The sequence below is a fragment of the Cydia fagiglandana genome, chromosome 20, assembly GCF_963556715.1.
Source record: "Cydia fagiglandana chromosome 20, ilCydFagi1.1, whole genome shotgun sequence".
NCBI lineage: Eukaryota > Metazoa > Arthropoda > Insecta > Lepidoptera > Tortricidae > Cydia > Cydia fagiglandana.
In genome coordinates this window covers 13950601-13975563 of record NC_085951.1, presented here as the reverse complement: position 1 = coordinate 13975563, position 24963 = coordinate 13950601, and the positions used below count along the sequence as shown (strand labels likewise).

Sequence of the window (24963 nt, the reverse complement as noted above, 5' to 3'; positions counted from 1 at the left end):
TGAGAAATTCTCGGTAACTTCTGAGAATGTTCTCGAGAACGAGAATTTATTTATTTACCGTAGTTTATACCATGAATATTCACGATAGTTTAGGTGTAGTCCTTACCCCCAGAAAATTACGACTTTTGGTCGTCCGCTTCCGGTCAGAAAAATGTATGACGGCCCGGCCAAACGGTGAGACTTAGGTGGGGGGTGCTCGACCAAATGTCATAGAGGGACCCTGGCAGTTTTTGACGCCGCCATTTTTTTTCAATATGGCCGACTTTTTTTTTAAACATTTTGAATTTTGTCCTAGCGCGCTGAAATTTTGGTGACGGAATCTCGGGGTCCCCTAGATACCTATGAAAAATTTTTTTTTTGGAAAAATGTTACAATTGCGGGAAAACTGGCCACTTTTATTTTGTATGGCAACTTTTAAACGGTGCGTGATAGGTGGGGGGTGCTCGACCAAATGTCATAGAAGGCCCCGAGACAAAACAAACTGCATTAAAAAAAACCAAAATGGCCGACATTTTTTTTAAAATTTTTCGAGTCGGTCCGAGCGCGCTGAGATTTGGCATGGAGGGAGATAGAGGCTTCTAGATTGTAATGAAACTAAAAAAAAAAAATTTGGAAAAATTTGTCGAAAGTCGAAATATTCTCTGATATAAACTGAGAATTTAAGCAACTTATTGGTGAATTTATCACATCAACAAAATAGCTAACTCTAATAGACAATAATATATGCATAATAACATTTAGTTTTAAGTTATGCCTATTTAAGCTTTATTTCAAGTATATTCTCTTGTTTAAACAATAATTTCCATGTTGCAGGAATGTTCTGAGAACATTCTCGAGAACGTTTCCGCTTTTTGGGAATGTTCTGCAATTTGTACATTGCTACTCAAGAGTCGATTTATTTTTTCAAAAATTATGATGCCTAAATTTCTCCGATCGCTTAGAGTCCGTTTAGGTTAACTATGCACCGATTTGTAGACATCATAGTGTGAGTTAGTGTCATAATAAACGTCATAATAATTTTTAGAGATGCACCGGATATCCGGTTACTATCCGGTATCCGGCCTATCCGGCCATTATTTTACTATCCGGCCGGATACCGGATAGTGACCTGCTATCCGGCCGGATACCGGATAGTAACATTGCTTGATTTCGGAGTAAACAAATTGTATTTAAGAAACAGACACGGTCATAATCGTACTTGTTTATTATTTTAAAACAATTTAATAATTCCACTGACTTACACGCGCACTCATTTCGAACCTACAAATGAGTCCGCGTGAACGTTCACTAGGAAACAGGTTAAACTTGCAGAATGCGCACCTGAAAAACCGAAATGTAGGTATAGTTCCGCCGGTCGAATATCCGGCGGCCGGATAACGGATATTCGGCCAGTGTCCAGGCCGGATACCCGGTATCCGGTATCCGGCCAAACAACTATCCGTTGCATCTCTAATAATTTTCATACAAATTTGACATTAATTAGGTGGCATGACATGGCCACACTTTGTTATTTCAAATGCCATGAAGAGTTTAGTCCGACTCCAACTATATAAGAAAAGGACCCATTCCACAAAAATAAATTTTGAACTCTGACAACTTATTTTGAACAAATAAATTTTGAACTTTGAACTGTCCAAACTCCAAGTGTACACTTGATATAAGATACGAGATTTGGGTATAATGGGTAGGTATAAGCCAATTTTAAAAGCCAAATGTGCGTAGAAAATCTTTTTCATTATCGTAAAAATATAATTTAAGTGTTATCCCGTCCTGAGCTTTTACTGTCAAATAGAATCGTATTTTATTTTTATTATGGCACGTTAAAGAAAATGGATCTTCTGCCAATCGCAAGTCGCTACCAGAGTTCTGGAGATATAATGGTATGGTAGGTATTGTTCGGATTTCACATGACATAACGGATGGTGTGAGTTTGAGTTGTTCTAAATACAAATATCGTCAGGTTGGACTTGTTACAAAAATGTCCCCATTTCCAACAACAAAATATTCATGTGGCGCTCTATTCACTAACACGGTACAAAAGCAGCTGATCTTGTTCGTACGACGCGACGTTGCCGGGCCGCGTGGAACGTGCCGCGTTGCCGCTCCGTGCACGCTTTGAGTAAATATTCGAATTTCGAACTTGTTTGGCAATGCGAATCGGCAGTCCTCGAGCGGGTATCGTGGAAGTGATAGATGGGAATGAATTTACGTATTTCCATCTCTGTTGATGTGGAGCGACAAATGGAGATGCGAATTTATTGTCTTAATAATATTACACATGTCTCATTTTTAACCTACATAAGCTACTTAAGTGATAAGACGTCCTTGCTCGTAAGAAAGGGCTTTCAAAAAATAGGCTTTTACGAATTATCAATTATTATGTAACTTTGGTAGCCCTACCTTATTAAATAACTAACTAACTATTTTGGCTCAGCGATCCAAAGAGAATCTTGGCCTCCGAGACGAGAGCGTGCCACCTGTCCCGATCCTGCGCAACTTCCTGCCAGTTACTGACGCGAAGCTGAAGCAGATCGTACCTTATTAATAAAAGTAAATTAGACCTTATTAATAAAAGTAGAATTATATTGAAAAAATCCCACGTAGGCGAGACAGACGCCGTTAGGAATAGTTTCTTCACTTCTAACTGGTTAGTGTAAAAAAAGTCTTAAAAAATCACATGGCTTCGGGGCAAGTTCAAGGTTTTACCAATATCGATTTAAACTAGCACAGTTTTATCATACCTAAATAGGAACTGCCCTAGCCGATCTAGTGTTAGTTTTAATGCGAATTCCTTTATTCGTGTGTAGATCATTTTAACCGTTTAACGGTACACAGCAATAATTTAAACCAGTACCACAATTTTGGCTCTGTGGTTAATTAGCCGAACTTGAAGACAGGTTTTTACTCTGTGGTAATAATTGGTGGGAAGTTTGGGAAAGTACAGATTAAAACTGGTTGGAACATAGGGATGTGAAAAGATGAACTGAACGAATGATATTTTCAATTCTTTTTTTATTCAATAATTTCTGCAGTTTTGAGCTTCCGAGGATTTTTTGGCTATTGCAGGAAATATAAATATACCTAAGGATAATGCAAATTTTTGAAAAGTAATACAAAATTGTAAACGACTCAAAATTATTTATTATAAAAATCATTAGTAATTATTTTGACTTGTGGCACAATAGTTTCTTATAACAACCTTTACTTTCTTTTTTCTTGAGTTTTGCTAATTATTTTAGCAACTACCGATCTAAAGTAATATCACAATCAGTAAATATAAAACAATAGTTCTGTTTACATGTTATTTCTCTTAAAACTATCCTGGTTTTAGTTCTCTTCTCTTTTCTTTTATGTTAACATCTTAACATTATCGTCAATGCCGTCATCCTATCCTGGTCTAGTTCTATTTTCTTTAATGTTAACATTATCGTCAATTTCATCAATGTCATCATCCTATCCTGGTTTACTTCTCTTTTCCTTGATGTTATCGTCAATATGAACATTATCGTCAATATCATCATCATCAAGTTCACGTTTAATGCTGGTTTCTGATGTTGTGGCGTCTTCTACACAGAAATATGGCAGACTCATCTTAACTTTAAACGTTATTTTACGTCCATCCATCATAGGTGATTCCGAATGCCCATTTCTTCGACGTTCTGATAAAGCCGTTACAATATCATCCAGTACTAGTGCGTTCTCTTCTGTTTTTATTTCTGTCTTATCTGTGTCACTGACTCTGTCACATGGTATATTAGGAAATGGATTTGTTGCTACAGGTTTATCCGATTTTAGTTTTTGAACAGCTATCGTAGGTAGTGTGGGTATATTCTTTCTAAAATTCCTTAGTTTAACAGCTTGAGTTTCAACGGGCTTTGGAGTTTTAAAAATGTCGCCTGCTGGAGCTATATATCCGGTTCTAGGCGTATTAGTTGAAACACTCGGTTTTTTTAAGGGTTTAGATGCAACATTGTTTTGTGTAGGGCCGTAGTAAGCTGTAGGCTGTATGTCAATTATATCTATAGAGGTTCTACTTAGTTTACGCATCGTCAGATCTGTCGTCGATGTACCTTTGCTAGGATTCTCAACCGGTTCTGTTGAAGTGCTTTTCTCCTTAGTGTTAATGTTTTGGTCAGTACATGTCCCCTTGCTCACAATGTGAAGGACGGGGATACCTGTGTCCTTGTTGCGCTTGGAGATGTGAGCTTCGCAGACGTAGTAGAAATCTAGCAGGTTGCGTCTGTCTTCATTGAGGTCGGCGAGGATGTCTGGCCGATTTAGTGCTCGTAACCAATCTCTCGCTCTATAAAAAAAAAACACAGTCTTATTTTTCCATATTAACTCAATTTAGGTCGTTTAATAATCCACGTGCCATTTTGTGTAATAAGACTAATAAGTACCTAGAGTTAGATTAAAAGAAGTCAGCAACGACTTTGATAGCACACGCAGTGCAAGTGTTATTTTGAACGTCGACCTTCTATGAAATTATGATGTTTGTTTAAATAACACTTGCACTGCGTGTGCTATCAAAATCATTGCAGACTTATCTTGGTCTAACAGCCGTATTCGAACAATGAGATACGTCAAATACTAGAAAAATTTATTAAAATTTATTAAATCCAGGAATAAAAATACTAGATATTTAAACGATATGGATTGGATATGTCAGTGTCAAACAAGTGTCAAAAGTGATGTTTTTGTTTGAAGAAACGTCAATTTTGACACATGTTTGACACTGACATATCTAATCCATATCGTTTCTAGATCTATTAATTGACGTATCTTAAAGTTAGAATCGGGCCGTAACTCTAGAAATCTACACATCGGCTCAAGGTGAATCTTACCGTTGCTTACACGCGGGGAAATTGAAGAATTTGGTCCCGGGACCGCCCTTTGCTTTGCAACCGTACGCGCAGCAACGTTTCATTATTTTATGTTAATTCTTGAAAATGTTTATTTTGTGAACTTATTATACGTCCGCTCACGGAGGGAGCAGAGCGCGGAATGGCGTTCAAATTCACTCGCAACGTTCCAACCAATCGGAATCGTCGTGTGATAAAAGAGTACTAACTACCAACTCAATTTCACAAAAATATCAACTTTATTCCAACGTTATAAGGTTCAAATTGAAACGAACGGCATGAAGTTGTAGATCATTCCGTAAATAAACGGCCAGGCCGAAGAGCTAGTGGATGTAGGACGCTCAATACAACTTGATACTTGAACAGTGCTTCAATCTTACAATTAGATTGTAATTTAATTTTGAGTGAGGGAATGTTACAAAAACCTTGTAAATACTGATTTACTAATTTTACAACTAACTAATTGGTCATTCAAATTAATCCAATCTCCTTATGTAGTATTAATCCTTATATTTTAAATCAATTAGGGTTTATTTTATTGACCAGGCTCCTTGCCGCCTCAAATAAAAAATGGAACACTTATAGGATCACTCGTGCGTCTGTCTGTCTTTCCGATCACCTGGCCCCGCCCCCTGGTTATCTCCGAAAATAATGGTTTAGACCCATTTTGAAAAAAAAAATACACATCCGACCCCTACGGGTTTTTTTAAAGACGTTTCATTCACATTCCGCATAAAAAAATACATTGTAAAAAATTTGGTAATGTACGGAACGGAACCCTTGGAACGCGAGTCCGACTAGCACTCGACCGGTGTTTTTTTGATCAATATTAAGTGAATAGTTTCGGATATAAAACATTGAAAAAAAAAACTCTCCCCACTCTTCCTTTTGAACCATGGGTCCAAAAATATGAAAAAAAAAAACGAGAAAGTAAACCCCCTGTTCAGGGGAGACTATAATATGACAAAATGTTCTATAAAGTACAAATAATGCGTAAACGTTAACGTTTGTTAAAACGTAGCTATTTCCTTTAGGTATTTTTTGTTAACAAACTTTTCGATTTTTCAAAGATCAAATTATGTCGGTCGTACTACACAGTCTACACGGATAGTGAAGTGCTGTGTTTAAATTTAAACCTTATGGCGTTAGATATAAATGTGAATTTTGTACCAAAATTGTAGTCGCTTCTAAACGACGAGTTGTATACATGTTCTTTTTTAATACCACGTCCGTGGTAAACAAACGTACAGCCCATCGAATGTAAAGTTAAGCTTTTACCTATGGCTGCTTGTGAATCTTGTGATATTGACGGCTGATCGGTGATCACGTGGTGCTTTCCATAGAAAAGTAAGCGCCGGAAGCTGCGGCCCGGTCCCGGTCTGGTCTAGCATGAGTTATCCCTTACTGGGTGTACCGGACCATAGAAGTGCCGGATTATCGAGATTTCACTGTGATTCTAACACGTCAGAGCAGCCACACTTTCCCCGTACATTATCTCCTCCTTAAGTCGTTCCCTCACTGCTGAGGATCGTGGCTTCGACGGAAACGTTGCAATAGGCTTCTCCATTTATTGCGGTCTTCAGCTTGATGGAGAGCCTGTGATGTGACCCCGTACTATGTACATATAAATTGATACCGTGGGCCCATATTGAAAGATTCTGGATTCCGATATATGAGCCGACTTATTTTGTCTAAGTGGCCAGTTCCAGGAATTTTCAGTAATGCCCTAAGTAGAAGACGCAATGTCATTTCACACAATGACTAACAAATAGGTACAAATAGTAACTCATTCACATAACAAATACACCTATAAATACCTACTACTCCATCGCAAAACGTAGCTATACGTATACCCAGGCGTTATCACTAATGTTATCAGTATCACAGCACGTCTGGATCGATCGGAGCGACGTTGCCGCTCCGTGCGTATTATTATTTTGTTGGCAGTTGCGTCACCGTTTTTTAACCATTGTCTGTTCTCTGTTCATCAATCAGTGTTGGCGCATTGTTTTTGAGTCCGGTTAATTTGTTACTTAATTTAAACTCGTTTTTTTTAGTTTTAGGATGTTCGACCACCGTATGTACAGTCAGCAGCAGAAGTTGCTAAGCGGTCGAGGAGTTCAAAATTACCTTGACACGCTCTTATTCTCTTAACAATAAAGTCGCGTCAAGATCATTTTGAACACTTCACCCGCTTATCAACTTCTGCTGCTAGTGCTGCTGACTGTAACTATAGTCCGTGTTTTTTAGCATTAGAAAGAACTTGGCAGAAGTATGCTTGTGGTTCCAAATCCGGCACTTTTAGCGGTAATAATTTGAAGTAAATTATATGTATTGACCATGCTACATTAGATAATTCAATAATTATTAACAATTAAAGAGCCTCATAAAAACTACACGCTTGCTTCTGCGGAGTTCTTTCTAATGCTAAAAAAAACGAACTACTCCGTTTTTTTTGCATTAGAAAGAACTTCGCAGAAGTAATCCTGTGGTTCCAAATCCGGCACTTTTAGCGGTAATAATTTGAAGTAAATTATATGTATTGACCATGCTATATTAGATAATTCAATAATTATTAACAATTAAAGAGCCTGATAAAAACTGCACGCTTGCTTCTGTGGAGTTCTTTCTAATGCTAAAAAAAAAACCAACTTTAGTGTACCTACATCATCTACACCATAATCAAAAATCTCCAAGGTTACATAGCTAAAAGCAACATAGGTATAACAACATATGGCCAAATTTATTTATTTTCTGTCTACTTAGGTACGTAGGAATCAAAATTTCTGATGTCCTTTTTAACGGACTCAATTTTATACTTTGCATTAAATGTCCTTTATAGCGAACACTTTTTGCTAGTTAGTTTGCTTTAACAATTTGGCGTTTCCACTTATGTAGTTTTAAACTTTTTCTAGACTTCTGTCAGTCTTTAAGCCCCAGGCTTTTATGATTTAGGTACCTATACCTACTTATAAAGGTAGATATAGCTAAAAAAATGTTTGAGAATAAGAGTTGGGTTTGTCTTCAACCCCTATTCCATCCCCTTTTGTGCCGTTATCTGCAGATAGCTTGATATTTCCCCAAGATATCTGTTAGATAACGCCGCTGTCGGCCTTTACTGCCTTTTCTGTGCACATTGTCTTTTATGACCGCCACTCTAATTTTCGTTCTTTTATTTATACAAACAGACTTGGTCCATCCTTGGCATCATAAATGTTCCATTATTCTTATGTAATTTTATGATTAAGAAAGTACCTATGCACGAATCACGATATTTTCTACCGGCGGCTTGATGGTAAGCGGTCACCGTAGCCTATCGACCTGCGCACTTTTTTTGAAGAACCCCCTCGATATGTTTTGCGCAGCGCAGTTATCTGCCATCAGGCAAAAACGCAGATACATATTTTAAAACGGTACCTACCTCCTACCTACCTGGTATTCTAAGGTGCGGCTTATGCACAAAACTTGAATTCTGTTGAGCCATTTAGTGAGCTATTGAATTTATTTCTAAATGCCACATAAAACGGGTATTTGTGTTATTGACTATATCAGTATAAAGATTATTGTATCAGCGTGGCACTTCTAACATATTTATAATGAATTGGTGAACTAGTAAATGTTGTAAATGATTTTAACGCCATCAAATATTCATAGGTATTTATGGGTTAATCTCTAAACTTAGTTATCATAACCCTTTCACCCTTTTAATAATTATTAACACGCCGTCAAAGTTTATAAATTACCTGGTCCAAGGTCATCGTTCCTGCGCGATTCGACGAATAAATAAAATAGAGAATTGCTCCTCGTACCACGATGCTGCGAGCCGTTCTATCGATCGCCACTTTCGCGCGGCGTTGCCAGCTCGCACGGACCGCCACGGACTATTTAGAAAGATTATGACAAGTGTCAATGTAGTGAATGTTCTAGGATGCCTGACAGTAGCTAGCGTCGTTTTTGTTTTTGTTTTGACGCGGAATAGGCATAAAAAATCATACAATAAAAGTTAGACGTTTTAAAATGTGAAAGTACCGAAGCGGAAGGCGTTTTAGTGATCCGTTGAATACACTTACTAAACTCTACTTATATTCTTATGTACTAACTAACTGACAATGTCAGTGAGAATTTGGCGATGTAAAAAATATGATGACTGACAGTAAATTCTACTTAGTCTTAGTACTTACCTATAAAAAATAAACTTGTTCCCTTAGACAGCGTCAGGATGATGAAACTTGATAATTTCTCTGAAATGCGCATCAGTCAAGAATTCATTTTTTTGTGCGTAGTTTTTTTGCGATATACGAGGATGAGTCAATCGCGGATGTGGATTTGTGGAAGCGCGTTTGTTGCTACACCTTTAATGCCACGATTGTATTATCTGAACTGAGTCATTAAGAATTCTTCATAGTATTCTTAAATACGTACATGTATGTAGTAAGTTATTCATACGTCAGGTACACCAGGTCTTTATAGTTTTTATTTATTTATTGTTTATTAAGAAACAAGGGGTCATCCATTAATTACGTCACACGTTTAGGGGGAGGGAGGGGGTCAAGAACATGTGACATATTGTGACATGGGGGAGGGGGGAGACACAAACTTTGTGACGTCACTTTAACTTCATCAGTAACCGAAAATTTATTTAGTTCGCTGTACAAATTAAATAACAAGTTTTTAAAACGAAAAAAGTTTTACTCGTTCAATTTTCTTTCCTATACTTCGTTTTTTTAGCATTAGAAATTAGGTAAACAATCATGATGTGTCTTTTAATTGAAAAACACATTTTAAAAATAAGTTACTGCAAATATGTAACAATTATGAATCTAATACGATCATTTATATTCTTCTGCTTTCATAAGTAATAGTTATTGATTTTTAAAAAGCGTTTTTCAATTAAAAGACATGCCAAGATCGCTTACCTTCTTTGAAGTTCTTTCTAATGCTAAACAAAAACGAACTATAAGCAGTTTTGGGTTATAAAATTACTAATATTTATATCGTCAAAAATATTTTGATAAAATATTAATAATACTTAGGTACTTACTTAATTCGATTTGGCGATTTCGTAGAAAAAATGTGACGTCACACTAGGGGGGGAGGGGTTTGCCAATTGTGACCAAGTGTGACAAGGGGGGGGGTCAAAAAACCTAGAAATTGGTGTGACGTAATTAATGGATGACCCCCAAACGGTTGTTTACATTTACCGTTAAACAGAAAAATATGATAATATAGTTAAACCTACAGTTTCCTTAATTAAAGGTACGATAGGCAATTACATTTATAAATATTTCAAACATCTGAGCTGTAGCTAATTTTATTTATCCGGGTACAGTCGAAGTCGCGTAATGTTCAATATTTAATTGCCCTATAAGAATTGCAAGATAGCTAGGTTTACATGCTGCATTATATAGATAAAAATACTTACATTTTAAGTATTTTTCTTGTTTTATCTATGACGTAGGTAGAAGGTATACGATGTGGTTTGAACTCTGAATCATGTTGCATTTAGACGGTGGTAAACAATAAATATGACACATAGTGGGTGAAACGGTAGAATGGATTGGATTTATGTGATCTTGATGGATGTTTCCTGTACGAGTATGTCACCGTCATGTAGGAGAAAATAAAATGTCACTGTGGAGTGCAATTATGCAAAAATTGTCCAAGCTCTCATTTGGTATACCGATTATGTTTACGTTTGTTACTATTCCGAGATTTAGAGGAATCTCAGGAATCTTAGAATAGTATTAGTTGCTATTTATTCCGTAAGGCTAAGATGGTGGGCTCATTATCATTTGTCACCATGGCTGTCACGTTCTAACAAATATGTAAGTGCGAAAATGACGCATGGCATGACAGGTGATAAAATGCGACCATGATACCGCTTCTGGATATAAGTTAGTTTGGAAATGGAATGTTTGGATACTATATGTTACTCTTAGCTTAGCTTTGTATGAGCTTGAATATATTTTGTTTCTCCATTTTGGATTTCACGGGCCTATAAATCTTTTGATAGGCTTGCGTGGGGATATACAGTATGTGTCTGACCATGGGGCTTTAATTCCAGGGCTTGATTTTACTCGCTAAACTGAGTTACTTTTACTATGGGACCAACCCTAAAATCGGGGAATTTTTTTTGGCTTTTCCATATAAAACGTCGACAATTCGACATCTGATCAGCCAAAATGTATGAAAAAGTAAAAAAAATTTTTCGGGATTTCGGGGTTGGTGCCATAATAAAAGTAGCTCAGTTTAGCGAGCAGAATCGAGCCCTGAATTTAAAGCCCCATGGTCAGTAACACCTTGTAGAATATAGATCCATTTATAATATTAAGCTAGTTATACAATAAAAGTTTTGTGTAAATGCGGGACATAGTTTTTTGTTTCCATTATTTAGTCAATAGTTTTGAAGAAAATCGTAATGGTTTTAGTTAGTTAATGTCTACCCCCTTATTCATAAACGTCTACTAAAGTTGACAAGCCGATAATAATCGTTTGTCCCTTTCCATCATACCAATACGTCGGAAAGGGATAAACGATTATTATCGGCTTGTTAACTTTAGTAGACGTTTATGAATAAGGAGGAAGTTTTCTCAATTCGTATCATATAAAGAAAACGAATATTTTAAGAATCTTAACTTTATTGGAATGAGACATAAAGCTATAAATACTTACATTACAAAAACTATAGTGATAGTAAATGTATCAAAGTATGTGTATGTATCGCATAGTACAGTACAGCCACGAACGCAAGTGCTTAAAACATCTGACACAGATGAAAAGGCCTATTATATAAATGTATCAATCAGTAATCCTATCTAAGTGGCAGTTCTTGCCAATCTTAAGTAGTCCGTTATATTAGCTTTTCGACTGTGCTTGTGCAGTTGTCCTTATGTTTTTAACTAAAGTGATAACTTGACTTCGGAACTCTAATTTTTGATCCAGATCGAATCCCCTAACCGCTGGTAGTAGCGACTCGAAAAATGACCTATCCTCGTCCTCCGCAGGTACGGTAAACGAGGTCTCTGCGAATGGCGTCATCGCAGGCGGAGTATCCACGAATTCTAAAGTGGGCTCACACTTGATGTTTGAGACCCGTTTCCTTTTTAAATTGTCTATGGTTGAAGGTGGGTCGTCTTCGGCGTCGCTCCAGTTGCAATCGTTCAAAACTTGGAAGCGTCGTCTCTTGCTTTTCTTTTTTCGGTCATCGTCAGCATCGCTCTCCCACAACTGGTTTGAATTCGAATCGTTCTCCTCCGCTTCGCTCCCCGATCCTTTGTAAACTGCGTTCAGAAACGATAGGTGTTTAGCGTACATGTAACCCTTCTTCCCATCGGGTTTTTTCATGTTCCTCACGAAGGAGTCTCGTATGTTGCGCCATTTGCCGTGTAGTTTTCTGTCTGAAAGCAATAAAATGTTTAGTGGCCGTGAGCGGATGTGGTTCTTGGTATTTGGGATTATGTTCTTCTTATTTGGCTTGGGATAAGTGTTTGAAGTTCTGTCGCCCTGTTATTCCCAACAACGTTGTAACAGTTATATATAGCCAAGAGGCATTAAAATATCTTAAATTGTCTGACTTATAATTTAAAACAGATTTAATATGTCATTAGTCTTTAGATTGCCTAATGTTTTCCAGCAAGCTGGCAATGTCTCATATTTTAAAAGATTTCGTAAGTTGCAGAAGCAATCAGAACGTAAGGTATAAACCGGTTTGAGTGTTTACGCGCGTAGGCGCTACAAGTCGTGTACGAACCAACCACCTCCCTGTCTAAATACGATACCCTTTAAAAAAAAAATTACCTCCTTTGTACAATCAGACAACTGTATACTATCACGGAATTCAATAGAAGGGAATGGCAAAATATAGCAGAAGTTCTAAGGTCCCGTTTTCTAAGGGGACCTTGCATTTCGGAGACAAAGCAAACCGCTTGGAACAGGTGTTCCTGGGGGTGATCTGAGCCGATTAAGCCCGGTTGCCAAGAGGTTCCACCCAGCAGGTGGGCAGGGGAGGGGGGGTAAAAGTGGCTCCGGCGCGCCTCACTCTAAGCTATATATCTGCATACATCTAGCAACTATATCAAGTTTGGTGTCTTTTTCGTGTAATTCGAGGATGAAGAATTCATTTCTGTGACTAAATTTTCACTCTTCCATACAAAAAAATCGAGAAATTAAAAATTCCAAAAAAATCTTTTCACTTTTTTTTTCGAAAATCCTCTACAAAATTAAAAACTATGAGGATTTGCTCTAGAAAAAAAATACCTGTGAATAGCCCAGTTATCCTACTATATAGAATAGAAAAACTTGTTAAACATTTTTTTTTCATAACTCTGATAAAAAAAATTTTTTGTGTCGCGCGGCGTACCTGCATTGTAAGAGCGGTATGCAGCGTTTAGGATTTTTAAGTATGTTTCGATGGTTTCTGATAAGTTGTTATTCTTCTGGTTGTAGAAAATTACTTCTGGACGTGATATATATACAAATATAAATTAAATGTATAAATATAGATGTTGGGAAAACTTTCGCCAATAGAGTTATTATAAATGTGATAAAATTAACAAAGCAGATGTTTGATTAAAATGCGGGTTAAAATACGAGTAAGATATATATTGTTCCATTGTTCGCAATTGCCACTACATGCCCATGGGTCCGTGCATTTTAGTTTTTTCTTAACGCAGTTGCACCTCCCTGCGCATTTTGTTTTGCAGCGGCAACGAATAAGCTCTAAACAAGCAGCAGCCGCCGCAGGTAGGCTTGTACATATGGGCTCCCAATAACCATTTTGTTTGGACCAGCTCCAGTCAGCAGGACATGGTAGCTGTTGCTGAGGGGCTATAATCTGTCCCCAAACATAGCCTCCTTGGTAAACTGCACGGAGAAATATGTTTACGTAGGTAGGGCATCTTCCATTGGAGGCAGATTCTCTAACTGAAGATTTTTTTTGTAAAAAGTACTTTTCGGCACTCTTTTGCACTCGTACTTGTACCTGATCTACTCGTAAAATCAGTAACAAAATACTATGCATTTTGTTAAAATAACGTCTAGGGGCCAATTCACACCTCGTAATTCAAATCTGTCCATACTTACTATTGTAAGACTCTTACTTGCCATACAAGACAATAACAATTTTTATCAATATTGGCAATGCCTGCTCAATATTGCCTTGTTTGCCGTATTTAAACCTCTCCGTTACGGCAGGATATGCGCTCCAAGCTTGAAATACGCTTTTTTCCCTGTCCATACAAAAAAGAAACAGTGTCGCAACCTGAAAAGGTGTGGAAGAATGACAAGACTTCTGACCTTTCTGGTCCTGTAAAATAAATTATATATCTATGCGTTACAAATAAAATCATATATTTAAAGAAAGTTTGCAGCACTTGACCAATTGCCCTGGTGAGCTGTCTCGTATACTGCGGTGACATATTTATTTTATTTACAATGAATGGAGGATTGGCACAGGAAAGAATCACCTGTTCCTCTCGTGCCATGCTATTGCATTTTCTTAAGGTAACGTTTGTAGTTCTTCCATTAATTGTAAATAAAATAAATAAATATGTCACCGCAATAAGAGACAGGTCAACTGGGCTAATGGTCACGTGCTGCAAACTTTCTTTAAATATATGATTTTATTTGTAACTCATAGATATATGATTTATTTTACAGGACCAGAAAGGATAGTAGTCTTGCCATTTTTCCACGCCTTTTCAGGTTACAACACAGTTTCTTTTGTGTGTGGAAAGGGAAAAAAAGCGTATTTCAAGCTTAAAGCGCATATCCTGCTGTAACGGAGGGCCTTCTTCTTCGTTACACTCTTGATAGAGTGGTCGTGGCCATTACGAAAATTTTTGAGCGACTCATTTAACGACACGTCGCCATTCCTCCCGTAGAGCTGCTTTCCGTAAGCATTCGCTTACTGTGACCGACACACCGATTTGGTTTGATCAGTCCATCTCATTAGAGATCTTCCTCTAGCCCTGTCACCTCCTACTCTTTCTTGCACAACTAGACGTTCTGTAGATGTTCCGTCTCTACGAGACACACAAAAGAAGTTGAGTACCGAGTTTTGCCCGTAGAAAGCAACCGCTCTTTAATGCCAAGCTCCTCAATAATTGATGCTCAGTCCATGCTATGCCCAGCATTCGTCTCCAGCATCACATCTCTAGTGCATTCACTTTCTGTTTTTCGGATGCCCTTAGTGTCCATGTGAGACATACAGCATACAGAAAAGTGGGAAATATGAGGGATCTGACAATCCTGGTTTTAGTGGTCCTTGTAATGTTCCGGAGGGATTTAAATACGGTAAACATAACAACATAGAGCAGCCAATTTTGGAAAAAAAATTTATTATCTTGTATGACAAGTAAGAGTCTTACAATATTAAATCTGAACAGATTTGAATTACGAGATGTGAATTGGTCCTTAGACATTATTTTGATACTATGTATTGTGTTACAGTGTTCGGATCAGGTACAAGTACAAGTGTAAAAGAGTGCCGAAAAGTACTTTTTACAAAAAGAAATCTTCAGTTAGAGAATCTGCCTCCAATGGAAGATGCGCTACCTACGTAAACATATTCTCCGTGCAGTTTACCAAGGAGGCTATGTTTGGGGACAGATTATAGCCCCTCAGCAACAGCTACCATGTCCTGCTGACTGGAGCTGGTCCAAACAAAATGGTTACTGGGAGCCCATATGTACAAGCCTACCTGCGGCGGCTGCTGCTTGTTTAGAGCTTATTCGTTGCCGCTGCAAAACAAAATGCGCAGGGAGGTGCAACTGCGTTAAGAAAAAACTAAAATGCACGGACCCATGGGCATGGGCATGTAGTGGCAATTGCGAACAATATATATCTTACTCGTATTTTAACCCGCATTGTAATCAAACATCTGCTTTGTTAATTTTATCACATTTATAATAACTCTATTGGCGAAAGTTTTCCCAACATCTATATTTATACATTTAATTTATATTTGTATATATATCACGTCCAGAAGTAATTTTCTACAACCAGAAGAATAACAACTTATCAGAAACCATCGAAACATACTTAAAAATCCTAAACGCTGCATACCGCTCTTACAATGCAGGTACGCCGCGTGACACAAAACATTTTTTTTATCAGAGTTATGAAAAAAAAATGTTTAACATGTTTACTATTCTATATAGTAGGATAACTGGGCTATTCACAGGTATTTTTTTTCTAGAGCAAATCCTCATAGTTTTAATTTTGTAGAGGATTTTCGAAAAAAAAAGTGAAAAGATTTTTTTGAAATTTTTAATTTCTCGATTTTTTTGTATGGAAGAGTGAAAATTTAGTCACAGAAATGAATTCTTCATCCTCGAATTACAGGAAAAAGACACCAAACTTGATATAGTTGCTAGATGTATGCAGATATATAGCTTAGAGTGAGGCGCGCCGGAGCCACTTTTACCCCCCCTCCCCTGCCCACCTGCTGGGTGGAACCTCTTGGCAACCGGGCTTAATCGGCTCAGATCACCCCCAGGAACACCTGTTCCAAGCGGTTTGCTTTGTCTCCAAAATGCAAGGTGGTGGACCTTAGACCCCCAGCTAATACACGGGTACTAATGTAATTTGTTTAAGCAGTCATTAGATTACGTATGTACCTATATCTAAAAATACCTGCACTACACGTGACGAGATTCCTACCTATAAGTACATAAGTTGAATGCGTGACCTATAACAACAATCTCATTGTTACAATTTAATCGCGAAATACTAAGTTTGAAGTCATAATAATATCACAACATTCACAACTTGTCCTTCTTGCAGGACAATGTGCGCATAAAGTGTGACCGCGGACATAAAATCCAAGCGTAACGTAATAGAAACTAACAGCAAATTCAACTGTATCTTGTTGTAAACAACGTATTGTATTCTACTTTTTGTTTCTTAAGTCATGCTAAGATTTTTTTAAACTGAAATTGTACTTATAGTGAATTCGTGACGACTTAAAAATAAAACGACACTCACAAACATCGTTTTTGTCTATCTCCGGCATCTCATCAAACTCCTCAATAAACAATCGAGCGACTTCGCCCCACGCTCGATTCTTCCGTGTCTTATGGCGGTTGTCTTCATGCGACAGGTCCCATATCTCCGGGTGTTTCTTCACTTCGTTTATGAACGACTCGACGTCGAGGCAATACGACATGGCGGTTGCGCTGCGTGGCCTGCGTACCGCGCGCGTCTCGCGACTGGCCCGCTGCGCGGCCGCGGCGGACTGAGCCGGCGAGCTGGCAACGTCGCGAAAATAGGGTTTTGAATGAAATTGATAAGTTCGTGTTTGTACTGCACTTTGTTGTCGGTATGAATAGTTGGAGAATTGTGACGGAATTGGAAAATGCAGTGGCGTCTGGCACACATTTTTATACTCGTATACTATACTTAAATAGACGATTACTCGTAGAATAGACTAGATGTTTCTGTCGTACAATTGACTGATTTCTAATTATGTAATTGAAGAAATTTATTACAGTAGGTACCTACATACCTATAACACTTTACTTAATTACGCTATAGGTACTCTAGCTATAATAGCCTGAAACCTAGCTTAAAGGATTCTAGAATCTTTCAGTGCGAGTGAATAAGCTATCGACTTTTTCCAAGTTCAACCGTATTTTGCAAGGTTCTTAAAGGATTAGTATCGCAATGTAACGTGTTTTTCAATTAAAAGACACATCAAGATTGATTACCTTTTTTGTAATGCTAAAAAAAAAGAACTATAATGCCTGTTTCACGTTTTAAGTTTGTATTTAGAAGGTACCTATAGTATAGGCATACTTCCCTAAAATAGTTATTTACGATACGAGTGCGGAAAAGAGGAAATTCGAAAAGAGTTGTGAATTACCTATTCGCACGTGTATCGTAGTATCGTACAACGTTTTACAATGCATATGGCCCTTTAAACTTTTGACATACACACGAAAAGTGCTATTTTACGCACTAGTGCGGGAAAAATAGGGCCATATGTACTGTAAAACGTATTTTTATAATAGGTATGGCCCATATTCTAAAAATGATTCATAGCGTGCATTGAATTGCGCAACTTGGAGACGGCGCCAAGTAAAAATTCCTCGACACTTTTACCGAAGTTCGCTCCGCGCTTGCCAAGAACGGGAAGTGAGAATTTTCAGAATAAATCTCTACCTAAACCTTGTACTTTAGTAATATTTTCTGAGAGGATTTTAATAAATCTCCGTTATTTCTTTGGAGCTTTAAAATAATTTGAATTTACAGCTTGTCATCACTATTAAAAGTGATGTATGTACGTTATAACGGACATTTTTTATTCTCTTACTAGGCATTGGCAGTGAACGTGTTATTTTGTGAATATAATAAAAATACATTTTAAGAGATAACTCAATTAAAATAGACATTATAAACAAAATATCATTTAATTTTCTTTCTTAACAATGTCAACTTATATTAGTAATAACTAATTAAGTAATTGATTGATAACTAATACTATTCGTCGCTGTCACTTCGCATCAACTTTATATCTGATTCTGCTTGTGAACTGACACCTGGCTCGCTGTACTGGCTTGTAACGGCTTCCTGTAAAACAACATTTCATAAGAATACTAAAGTAACTATACCATTGAGCAACTTCAACACTTTATTGTGTAAAAAGAACAAATATAAAGTAGTTCATCAGTACATCAAATTGTGATATGCATGCGATCGTGTGTGATTATAAAAATATTTATAGGTTTATTCATTGGCATACTAATAAAAATACTAGCACGCTAAAGTACAAAGTATGTGAGCATTGTAAAGTGAAGATGTGCCTTTAGTGAGTATCGTTGAGCTAGTGCTGGCAAGTAAATTGCTCAGGAGGATCGCGTACTCCGAATATAGGTACCTTATGGCTCCTCTACACGATTGGCCAACGCCGGCCACTCCAAGGGACGCATTTATGCGTTAGAGGGAGCAAACGATATTGCTATCTCATTCTACCGCATGGCTGCGTCCCTTGGAGTGGCCGGCGTTGGCCCATCGTGTAGAGGAGCCATATAACACGGATCAAGAGTTAAAAACTAAACTGGCTCGATCGTCTTCGGCCCACGTACGTCTCACTAATACACGGCCGTGACAGGTCAGTCAACTAACAGCAACATTACATGATTATTGGCTTTTTTGAACATTCAACTGTAGCGTTTCTAACAATTGTAATAACCTGCATAATCCTCGCGATCCGCGCTCTAGCCCACATTTTAATCTTCGGTGGCAACTGCCGCATCTCCGGCAAGAACGACAGAAGGAACAATCTATCGCTGTCCTCCCCTGTCTCCAAGGGATAGACTAAAGGGGGTAACGGCATCTCGAACTCTTCAGCTGGCCCCTCGTTCTCTGACGAGGATTCTTTGGCTTTACGTTTCTTGGCGCGGGGCTTCTTGACCTTGACCGGTAGAGGCTCTTCTTCGAGGTCGTCTCTGTAAAAGGAAGGAATAATTAGAAATCCTTCAAATGTCCGTTTAAACGGACGTTTGTGGAATTTCTTTGTTTAACTACAGAGTACGGTATTTCACTTTGGATGTTAGTTTCTGATAATTATGTCACCCTTTTAAGTCCTAACCTAAGGAGTATTTTTATAGACCTTTAACATGTTGCATTTAAATACACAAGGTATGTCTTTGACTAGATGGAATATAAAATTACGTAACATTTTCTAACTGATACTAAAAATTACACCTAAAAACAAATGAGGACTAACAAAATAAATTATACTAAGAACTAAACAGACTAAACTAAAACTGCCTAAAAACTAAAAACCTACAAATAGAAAATTGACCCCAGGTCTGTCATATAACCCGAAGGTTGAGTCATGCATGTACAGTCACCTGTAATATGTTACCTTACTTCGACACGCAATTATGGCTTTACAAATAAGATCGTGTCAGATATTTTTGCGGCCTTCGTTGTGTAACATATTATTACCTGTATGTAGCACTACACTTACTAGTGTCTACAACTTACTCTTCGCTGAGCTCGCCCTCGTATCCCCCGAGAAAGCTCATTCGTTTGAAGTGCATGTACACTCTCGCATTGATCCGCACACCTGTCTTCCGAGCCCTCAGCTCACGGTTGTATGCGTCGCGCAACGACCGCCATTTTTTCTGAAGCTGCAACACTGCAATAAATAATAATAGTACTACATATAGGACAATGTTGGCATGTATAATATAAGACGTCTTGCCGCTACTTCTTATATCCAGTTTTAGTTTTTTACTGCAACTCTAACCTACCATTCTTCAAACGGCCATTAATGCAGTTTTTCTATCGCATGATTAACCAAATAATTACACATTCATTTACGCCTGCACGAGCGTTTTAACCATAATTTTACTTCATGCTGATTTCTACATGTATGTATTCCCTAACGAAGGTAAGAAATTAACCTCTAAGTATTCTTTTTATTATCGTTAGGGGTTGGTTAGCAGCCCCGGGCCCGTTCTGAAGCCGGTTTTAAATTGAGTTTCCGTTGGCGTATTGTAATCGCAGGAATACTTTAGCATTTCATTATGACTCGTCTGGTTAGTGGCAATCAAAATGATAAAAAGGACTATCTTAGGAGGCATCTTATCTTCTATATTTACAACGACATGTTAAAATTATAATGTATAGCAAAAACAAGAATTTGTTATGCAAAATGCTGTCTCGAGATGAGAATAAATTATTTATTTAAAGTTATCAAGAGACTCTTTATTTCTTTTATGATAAAAACTTTTATCACCGACTGTACTTTTCTTGAGATATCTAGTTAATGAAACAACTTTTTTAAATATAACTTTCATTTATAAACAATAACATCGTGAGGAAACCTGCATACATCCTTGAAGAAATCCAAATGTGTATGTGAAGTCCCTAATCCGCATTTGGCCAGCGTGGGGACTATAGCCTAAGGCTTCTTGCGAGTGAGAGGAGGCCTGTGCCCAGCAGTGGGACGTATATTGGCTGTTTTTTGAAAAGAATAACGTTTATGTGAAAAACATGAGAAGAACAAAACCACACGAAATGAGCAAAGTTCCAAGTTCGTACAGCTGTTATCGTCCGCGGGTATGCGTCACCGATATCAATCAAAATCGTTCCCATACTTGCGATAAACTAAAACCGGGTCACCGCGGCACGTGCTTGTCACTTTCATCGTTCTGCCCCACTAATGCATAGCCACCGTATGTTACAGTCAACATCTATAGCGGATAGAAAAAGCGCCAAAAGTATCTGTTTTACAAACGTTCGCGTTCAAAAGTATCTTGCACAGTACAAAATATAATTTTACTAGAAATATTCCTTTCTTACAGCTATTAGAGAATGATCACTACTATTGATTCTGACAGTATTTATTTAATTTATTTATGTGAGCCTAGAGTGTCCCACTGCTGGGCAAAGGTCACTCTCCTCCCTTTTCACGTATCCCGCTCTTGACCCGCCTCCCAACAGTTCCTATCAACTGTACATTAGAAATCTAATTATAAACCTGCAACTTAATGCTCTAAAATAAGATACCTAAGCAGTTGAATGACTTTCCCAAAACATACGTGAGAACGTTTACAACGAAATTACCTGTAAAGCAAAAACCATTTGTTATTTCTTGCCCAGTGACTGCCTAATGGTTTTTTACGGAATCCTTGTGCCCATTCCGTAAATTACTTTTACGGGCTGTCCTTTATAACGGACATTGAACCTTGTGAGGGTTACGTCTATTTAAATTGGCTTTTCTTTTCATTTCAATGTATTTTTTTCTCAAGTCTCCTAATTGCTTACCTTGCATTGGTAAGCTAAATATTTTTGAAAACTAGAGGATTGGTATTTTGACTCCTGAATTAAGGATGACTCACGGTCACGTTAGACCGGGCCGTGTCCGATCCGGAGCTTCCGGCGCATCGTTTTCTATACAAAGCATCGCGTGATCGTGTTATATCACAGAAAAGTAAGCCCGGACACGGCCCGGTCACGTGAGTCATCCTTTAGGCAGGTTGTAGTGTAGTAGTTAGAACTGGCATTATATCTAATGAATGTGATCTAAATATTGCAAATTGGATAAAATATTCTGAGCCAAACTTGAGTTAAAGTTTTGACTACGAATATTTCTTACAATCTCGCGTGCGTTCTAAATGTTCATACACACCTCTATCATAAGCCATGGCTTTGCTGTAGCTATCCCAATCTTGAAACAGGGCTGCCCCCACTTGCTTCCATAGCGCTAGCTTTTCTTCCCTATCCGCCGGTAGGTCCGACTTGTACAAAGCAGGCCTTGCCTTCACCTCTTCTATCAAACGAGTCGGATTCAAATGTTCGAACTCGTACATCTCTTTACTGTCCTTATGAACAAGTTTATTATGTAAATTTACATTTAATTGCTTCTAGAATACGTAGATTACTTATTCAGTATGGAAATGAACGCCTATTGATCACTTTGATTATAAAAGTTAGGTTATGTTGACCTTGAAAGCAAAATGAGTCCTCACAACTTAAAATTAAGGTTCAAAACAAAATATCCGTCACTTTCTAAATCGTGGAATGTCAACGACAATCAGTTTGTTTTTATCGTGCGTTTTTGACGTTTTTGTGACGCGACAATCGCGTCCGCGGCCGGGCGTGCGACTGACGCGCGACTGCGCTCTGCGCATGGCCACGATAATCGCAGCGGAGCGGAGTCGAATTGATTTCGGTGCGTTTAGTCGGTGTTTCAGGAATTCTAGGTTATTTGATTTACACAAAAAGTTAAACTTGTTACCTTGTCATTCCAGAGAATATTGTACATACTTACTTATAAAGTTATGCGTAGACAATGTCGACATTTTAGTTGCACTTGCAGTCGCAGGACTACTAAAATGTAGCCAAAGAGTTTTCTTTCCTTTCTTTCAAGTGTTTATCTGACTATAGTGTATACAACATTATTTGCGGTATTTGACGTCTGTCACTCACAACAGCAATACTACGTAAAATGTCTTGCACATCGAAATCACAAAGGAAAACAACTGCACTGCAAACGTTTACGTTCTACGTCTTTTTTTTTTAATTTTAGGGTTGGCCGGTCACCATCGTTATGAATCGATAGTAGTCTAAGTAAATCGATATGAATTTTTCATTTTTCTTTTAATAAAAGTAAGGAAAAGGTGGATAATTAACTGTAAATATGGATATATTTATCGTCACCTAACAGACAACAAATTTGACACAGAAATAACATAAATAAATTTTAAAATAGATCCCCAGTTAGTTTAGATTTTGACGATGGGTGCGACCTACTCGGTCGGTGTATTAAATGCATTTACCTTGCGGGAAAACCATATAATTCTAGCTTTATTTAAATCTCAAATAAAAATTCATTATACGTCACAATTCGATACCTCAGTCTACGTGCCATCCAATCGTAATCGCTTGCTGTGACAATCGATTTGGGTTAGTTACATCTCTATATACGTCAGTCACAATGTGTCAAATAACGCAAATAATATTGCATACAGTATAAAAACCCGTTAACTACTATTCACATTCTAATGAATAAGTACCAATAAGTACAGTCTGACAGAAAAGAGCAGCAAATTAAAAAGTGGCAATACTGTAGTGCCGTCCCGTTTTCTTATATAGATTGATTTGAAAGGCACGACACTACAGTAGGTATTGCCACTTTTTAATTTCTACTCTTTTTTGTTATGCTATAGGACGGTATTAACTATGTAATACGTACTACGCACGTATTTATATGTCAAAGTAGGTTTATTGTAAGAGCACTGTTTATGATCGAATTTTGAAATTACACATTATAACGAAGTTTGCTTCGTTATTTGAGAGATAGAGAGGCAGATAACGAAATTTTGATTTTCAATCTCAGGTTTGTTATTTTTTGTTATGGATAAGTACAATACACCAAACGAGCTAGCCGAATCTTCCCTTTCTTATTTTATTGTACATTTCCTAAACGTTCTCGAGTAACGCGAGTCGTTATTTTCCGTTTCCACGGAGCAGTAATGGCGTCCGGTTCGAATTACAAGTTCCGAACGCCTTTCAGTGTTGCTATCTTTCCAAACGCTTAGATTTGTTTGTTACGAGTGTATTTCAAGTTTATAAGTAGTAAAAACAAAGCAGATGTTGTTGTTAGAAATGCAGGGATATTATTGTAAATCGGATTAATTTTACGATTCGCGATTTATCTTGTGAATTCTTAGTCACTTAGGTCTATGGATAACCTAACAAAAGGACGCCTATTATTTTTTTAGATTTGTGGCTATACCCATCAGGTTTTAAAAGATCTGATATGATGATGATAACGATGACTTTATGTTTACAAGGCTGCCTTTGGACTATGATTAAACAATAACTAGATGACGTTGCATTGTGCAACTACATAATTTTGGTGTCGTAGGTCAGGTGCATTCCGCATAGCAAATTACTTAGGGACTATCGCATGAAGCGTTCAAGGCCTTACGCATTAAAGTAGGTACGGTATTGTATAAATAAACCACCTTTTTAATTTATTAGGTAGAAGAAATTATCATATAATACATAGTCTTAGCAATAATTTATCCTCCTGAGACTCTGAAGCATTTTCCTTTTTTCATTCAGTCAATAAAATTCAAAATTTATTGTAGAATATGTACAGTCATCAGCAATAGTATCTTACACAACTAGGGCCGCAAAAATATGTGACACGTTCTTATTTGGAGCGCAATAAGAGCGCGTCATATATTTTTGCGGCCCTAGTTGTGTAAGATACTATTGCTGATGACTGTACCAATGTAGGGTTAGGGTCTTAGTTAGCCGGTTATATGTAGTGGAAAAAAATTAGTCAAAATTGATCTACATCTACCTATATTAATACGTAAATCCGAAATGCTAGGTTTGACTATTGATATATGTCTAGAAAACTCGGAAACTACATAACTAGAAACGACCAGATGATTAACTAAATAGTAATAGTAAATAAATGACCGCTATAAAGGACATTAAGTATTAAGAATTTACATTACATCTTGCTTGGCAAATTAGTAATTACCTACAGTCTACAAACTAAACATCTTAATCATAGCGTCGAGATACCGACTTCTTTGTTTTAATGACTTCACAACACATACATTATCTG

The 24963-nt window shown here is 37.5% G+C and overlaps 4 protein-coding genes across 4 annotated transcripts in view; 1 reads left to right on the top strand and 3 right to left on the bottom strand.

Annotated features, from left to right (window-relative positions):
• The window catches only part of LOC134674898 (titin-like), a 150582-nt gene that overhangs the window by 6938 nt on the left and 118681 nt on the right, over positions 1-24963 (top strand). The gene's annotated exons all lie outside the window — the stretch shown is intronic.
• On the bottom strand, positions 3322-4969 carry LOC134674510 (uncharacterized). Its single transcript, XM_063532603.1, has 2 exons — positions 4845-4969; positions 3322-4303 (listed from the first exon to the last, which is right to left on the bottom strand). Exons 1-2 carry the CDS (start codon positions 4925-4927, stop codon positions 3454-3456), a joined length of 933 nt encoding a protein of 310 aa, XP_063388673.1. The 5' UTR covers positions 4928-4969; the 3' UTR covers positions 3322-3453.
• LOC134674445 (uncharacterized) lies at positions 11499-17103 on the bottom strand. The gene is made up of 2 exons (XM_063532519.1): positions 16848-17103; positions 11499-12259 (listed from the first exon to the last, which is right to left on the bottom strand). Exons 1-2 carry the CDS (start codon positions 17026-17028, stop codon positions 11718-11720), a joined length of 723 nt encoding a protein of 240 aa, XP_063388589.1. The 5' UTR covers positions 17029-17103; the 3' UTR covers positions 11499-11717.
• Positions 18310-22561, bottom strand: LOC134674303 (uncharacterized). The gene is made up of 4 exons (XM_063532331.1): positions 22006-22561; positions 19854-20007; positions 19054-19309; positions 18310-18431 (listed from the first exon to the last, which is right to left on the bottom strand). The coding sequence occupies exons 1-4, from the start codon at positions 22184-22186 to the stop codon at positions 18342-18344; spliced, it is 681 nt and encodes a 226-aa protein (XP_063388401.1). The 5' UTR covers positions 22187-22561; the 3' UTR covers positions 18310-18341.